Source organism: Pseudorasbora parva, chromosome 10 (genome assembly GCF_024679245.1).
Source record: "Pseudorasbora parva isolate DD20220531a chromosome 10, ASM2467924v1, whole genome shotgun sequence".
In the NCBI taxonomy this organism is placed as follows: Eukaryota; Metazoa; Chordata; class Actinopteri; order Cypriniformes; family Gobionidae; genus Pseudorasbora; species Pseudorasbora parva.
The window spans coordinates 30,454,217-30,460,312 of NC_090181.1; the positions used below are offsets into that span (position 1 = coordinate 30,454,217).

The window sequence follows — 6,096 nt, forward strand, 5'->3', positions numbered from 1 at the left end:
GATAAACAGCTTTATGTCTCGTCTTTGTTTCAACACTAATATAATGTAATAAAATACAATAATCACAAATACTAATAAATATAAATCAAGATATTACCATGCTGTTGCACATTGGAGTCTCCATGGTTTTTAAGGTGTAGGTGTAAGGTGTTGTTTTATTCTAATTCGGGATCAGATTATGGCTCAAATATGGCTGAATTTCATTGCCATTTTTCAGCATTAGAAGTTTTCAAAAACATAGCAATGTTCATGGTAACGTGCAAACCTCTTACCTGAAGCTTGTTTCCACCAAAGAATAAGACATTTTAAAAGATAATTGGGACTTTTTATCTCACAATTGTCGCTTTTGGCTATATATCATGCAATTCTGACTTTATAACTTACAATTCTGACTTTAGATTTTACATTTCTGTCTTTATATCACACAATTCTGACTTTATAACTTGCAATTCTGACTTTAGATTTTACATTTCTGACTTTATATCACACAATTCTGACTTTATAACAAAATTTTGAGAAAACAAAAGTCTGATGGAAACAAGCTTCCATAGTTACCCAAGTCTCGGAGTGAACATGGAGTGTTTCAAAGAGGGTAAAAAGCAAGGTAGAAAATAGCCTCAATTATGATGTGTTTTTTAAATGTAATAATCTATTTTTATTTTTTAATTTAAATTTAATAATTATTTTTAAATGAAGTTCATGACCTGTATTAGTAGTTTCAGTTTATCATTCCCAGTGCCTGAAATGCATATGATTCTCTGCAAGAAATGCAAACCTTTATTTATAAAGTTCTTCAGCCAGTTCAGCCACACCATCAATGGATCCAGTAGTGTCATACATTGACTTGATCTGTCAATGGTTTTCCTGCTGGTGCATTGAGAACCTGATGCAATTACTAAGCCATGTTAAATTAAGCACTGCATTTGTGCAATCAATCACCAGCCAGAGGGCGCCTCTCAAGAATTCATTAAAATACGCAAACAGTCGTTTAAACATGGCTGCAGCTTATCTGCTGTCTTTCATGTTAACATTAGATGTCTATACGTTCAAAGGAGCCTGAATGACGGAGATAAAACACTTGGGTACTCATGAGAAGACACACAGCTTCTGCTACTCACTCAACACACGAGTATTGTCATCATGTTGTCTAGATTTGCATTTATGTATGTCACATATGGAGCCTTGAATCATTTGGAAACTAGAGTATTGTAATCCTGCATTAAGAGAACTTTTAATAATTTAATTATAAATAAAATACTTTTTTTCTTGCACTTTCCTATTTTGAGTGTAGTAGTGGGAATTACAGTATCAACAAAACTTTGTCAAATCTTAAAGCCCCACTTGGCTACTTTTGCTCTCGGGGTCCCCCTACAGTTTGGAAAAAATAATGTCCTCAACTACTGTCGTAAGCTCAGTCATCCTACAACAGGGGATGCCATAGCGCGTGCATTTGTTAACATGACAACCCTGATAGCCCTGAACTACTGATGCGCGGTTCGTCTCATAACCCGCGGACCCCGTTTGTCTATTTAATGGTCGCGGGTGCGCGGCGTGTTGTAAAAATATATACAGTGGTGCGGTGCGGGCCAAATAACTTCATAAAAGCGTCCCGCGGGTCGGTGCAGCACTAACAGTTCCCCTGAACAGTTCTTCTGGCGGCGCGTGTGAAATGTCTTCATCCCAGGTAACGTTACAGTCAGTGGCATATTTCAGCATGTCATATGAATATAATTTCATGGGTTTTATTTTTTTCAAACGCCAAATAATCACGATGCTCACGTTTACAAGCCAGCGTCATTATAGTAGTCTATTGGTTACCGTTTTACAGAATCTATATGATACTTCAGTTCAATGTTTGAGTGGTAGCTCACCGTAACAAGCAGGACAGCATCGGTTGGGCACGCCTCCTTCAGCTCACGCCGACGAGCAAACCCTGGTCACATTTTGATCCTCGTCCTGCCTTTAATCCCATCATTTTTTCATTTCCTCTTATTGCTTTTCTCCAACAAAACCTTTTCTTTCTTATTTGTCTCTGCTGCTTCGGACATGACTATATTATCCGACGAACAAAGTTGGGCTCGCACGTCCGAATGTAAGGAAGTGTGTGTGTTGGTGGAAGTGACGTATATGCTGTAAAGCAGTCGAATTTTGTAGTTCTTTTCTTTTTCTCGGGTTACTACCCGAAACCCGAAGTTTAAAAGTAAGATTAAAAACGATACAGACCCCATCAGGCTATGGCAGACGTGTCATTCAACCTATTGTAAGTCGATTTATCATCACAAGAGTCTTAAAAAATATATTATGAAGGTTGAAAAGTTACCTAGTGCTGCTTTAAACTTCCCAATGACATTTTTCATTACACCAAGAAGGTCAAAATATCTTCTGTTTATTTTAGACAACTAAATGAGTTTCATTCCTCACAATGCTAATTTTAGTTAATTCTGTTTTCTGTGGTCTGTTTTATCTGCAAATGCTATAAAATATTAATAGCAGCCCAGTGTGGAGTGTAACTATAAGCAATATATTATGGCCAGTATATTTGTAGATGTTTTACAATTTCTGTCACTGTTGAAGTGTTTAACTGAAGGATGTAGACATACATTTCTTCTGTGGAGCATAAGAGCTTGCAGAAACTATAAATAATGCCACATTATGTATGAAATACATGCTTTCCAGCTGACATCTGTGAACAAAGTACTTTATTATCTCAGACCCCTGCAGTACCAGAATGCATCGCTCCTTCCTTTGTGTAGAGCAGAACTCCTTTCATATGTAAAACTAACATAACCAAATGAGTCTAAAGATGAACCATACAAGTGAAAACAGTGAAGATATACCTTCATATCTCCATGTATTATTTTCGTAAAAAAAAAATGCTGTAAATATCCTGTCAGTTTGAAGCGCTGACTTTTCATATGAAGACTAATGAATGGAAATAATACTGCAGTCAGATCAGACAGGTTATTTCTGTTGTATAGAACTCTTTGATCTGTAACTTCTAAAAAGGATTATGCATTGTTATAAAATGTAAAATAGACTTTCATAAATTCGCTCTGATGAAGCTCAGTCGTTTTAATTAGCTTTTAGCTATTATATTATTTACACCAGCCTACCATTCAAATAAGTAGGAAAATGTTTTTTGCTTAGGAGGATTATGTGTAGCCCAGCATCTCATCTGACCTCTCAAACAGTTCTCACACCAAGCAAGGTCCAGTTCATTAATTATTTTCTCCAGTGGTTCTGTAAATCTTGATTAAAAACACATTATTAAAGGTGCCCTAGAATGATTTGAAACAACATGTTAAATTGTTCTCTGATATCTAGGTATGTGGCTTATTTAAGGGAAAAAATGTCAAGATACAGGTCAGTTTTACAGGTCAATTTACAATCCTATAAATTGTCCCTAGGATGTAATGCTCTGTTTTTGCCTTATTTGGAAGGGTCATGAATATTAATGTTGAGCTCTGCTCTGATTGGCTTATTTCAGCAGCTCACAGCTCACAGCATGTTCAGTAAAGCAGCTTGTGAGTCCTGACCGTCCTGACACAACACAGACCGGCTAAATTACACTTTTAAGCAGAACATCTCAAATGGAGATTGATAAAATGCAGCTTACTTTAAAGAAACACGTATACTCTCCGGTTTTACCTAAACATGTCCAATCTGGCAACCATATGCACGCAAGCTCTCTCTCGCGTACGGACGATCTGAAAACACCAAACAAGTAACCTGCATTTTATCAATGTCCATTTGAGATGTTCTGCTTAAAATGTGTCATTCAGCCTACATTTTAGACTTGTCTTTTTTGTCCCCGATATTGCATGTTTATATAACGTTAGTCACAATGTAGTCTAACGTTACGCAGTGACTGTGATGTAGCCTAATCTGAAATACAAATAGGCAAAAACATCATAGGAAAACCCTGTAATTCAGTTCTCAAAAATGTAAATATATAACTTATATTTTTATAAAATGTATAGCCTTGTCAAATGACTGTCATTTTAACTTATGGTGGAAAAGGTGACGTTTGCTAGAAGGATCGAGTGAACGATCTGTAAGCAAAGTATCTACAGTTGTATTTTGTAATAAAAAATAATATTAACCTTTGTCATTAGACACAATATTTAGTTTTGTATGGTACTTGGGGTTTCTGATTCTTACTGTACTAGCATCTTGCGTTATCTAGACAATACTTTCTCTCTAAGAAACGCTCAATTTAATCAGATATTGTTTAAACAGTCAATAAGTGGATAAATCGCTACTTATGCTTGCAAGTATATAGTTGCCACTTTCTTCAGTTTAAGACGCTGAGCGAAGCTTGCTTGAAATGGGCCGAACAAACGAACGATCTTGAATTAAATTGCTCTGGTATCAGATTATAAACATCAACCCTGACTGTTGACATTTTTTATCTGTGGGAAGGCTAGAAGTCCTCAGGTCTCCTGGACAACCTGGAACATGAAGTGTGTCCATGCGAGCAGCTTGTTTACCTGATGATTCGCTCCGTCATTTCCTCCTGACAATGAACATGTTTGGACAGATGCAAATGTTGGGGGACAGATGCAGAGTCCACCGGCACATGATCCACCGGCACTGGGATCATCGGCACACAATCCATTGGAACTGGCACCACGGCCACACGATCCACCGGAATTGGGACCACCAAGAAACGATCGACCGGAACTGGGACCACCGGAAAACGATCCACCGGAACTGGGACCACCGGAACACAATCCCCTGGCACAGGGATCACCGGCCCATGATCCACCGGAACTAGGACCACCGGAACATGATCCACCGGAACTGGGACCACCGGAACACGATCCACCGGAACTGGGACCACCGGAACACAATCCCCTGGCACAGGGATCACCGGCCCATGATCCACCGGAACTAGGACCACCGGAACATGATCCACCGGAACTGGGACCACCGGAACACGATCCACCGGAACTGGGACCACCGGAACACGATCCACCAGAACTGGGACCACCGGAACACAATCCCCTGGCACAGGGATCACCGGCCCACGATCCACCGGAACTGGGACCACTGGAACACGATCCACTGGCACAGGGATAACCGGCCCACGATCCACCGGAAAGGGGACCACCGGCACATGATCCACCGGAACTGGGACCACCGGAACGCGATCCACCGGAACTGGGACCACCGGAACAAGATCCACCGGAACTAGGACCACCGGCATTTTTCCGCATTAACCACACCCACTTTAAATGTATGACCAATCACACAATAGTTCTTGGACACCAATAATAAAAAAGTTCGGGGTGAAATGAAGAGATATCTTCATTTACTGCCACAAATTGATAACTGTCAGATATGTATGCTTTGCAACCATGCCAATGCAATTACACTAATGGCAACCAAATTTTCGAGTTTATTGAATATTCAAGAATGTTGTGGTCAGTAGTATCAAATGCAGCCCTAAGGTCCAGTAACACTAATGGAGAGATACAACCACGATTGAATGATAAACACCAATCATTTGTAACTCTATTGAGAACAGTCCCAGAACATTGATACACTCTAAATCCTGACTGGAAATCAGTTGAGCTCTGCTGACATTTGACAACTTATGCGTTGCTCTGTTGCTCTGATTGGTTGTAGGTCTATCCAATTGATGTCTTTCCTGGTTTGGTTGAAACACGCCCCATGAGCCCAATTGAGCAGTATCAGACTCATATTCTGACTAGAATTGAGTATGACAACGTCAGGCTAATTTCAATCCAGAAAAGCTGCACAACTGAAAGGTTTGTTTGAGGTTGATGAATTTGCATGAATTTGCATTTCCGTCAGCCTGAGGCTTATTCATTTCACTTTTAGTGTGAAAGGGCTTTTATATTTGCCAAAACCAGATTTTTTTTGTTAAAAAATAAACAAACAAGAAAGCCCAGCATGTGAGAAATAAGTAACACAACACGTTACTTTCTATAAAAAGTAACTAAGTAGCACAATTTGTTGCTTTTTTAGGGAGTAGCACATCTTCATCTCCCCCTATATTCAATATACACCACACCCTCACAGGGCTACTTTAAGACACATCTGTGTTTTTCTGTTGTTTCTGCTCACAGC

The 6,096-nt window shown here is 39.3% G+C and overlaps 1 protein-coding gene across 1 annotated transcript; it reads right to left on the bottom strand.

Annotated features, from left to right (window-relative positions):
• Positions 1–4,486: 4,486 nt before the first annotated feature.
• LOC137090454 (uncharacterized) lies at positions 4,487–5,209 on the bottom strand. Its single transcript, XM_067454418.1, has one exon. It carries the CDS (start codon positions 5,207–5,209, stop codon positions 4,487–4,489), a length of 723 nt encoding a protein of 240 aa, XP_067310519.1.
• Positions 5,210–6,096: the final 887 nt, after the last annotated feature.

Bases quoted from the DNA above. Each gene is read 5' to 3' on its own strand.
- LOC137090454 (XM_067454418.1), bottom strand. From the start codon at position 5,209: ATGCCGGTGGTCCTAGTTCCGGTGGATCTTGTTCCGGTGGTCCCAGTT.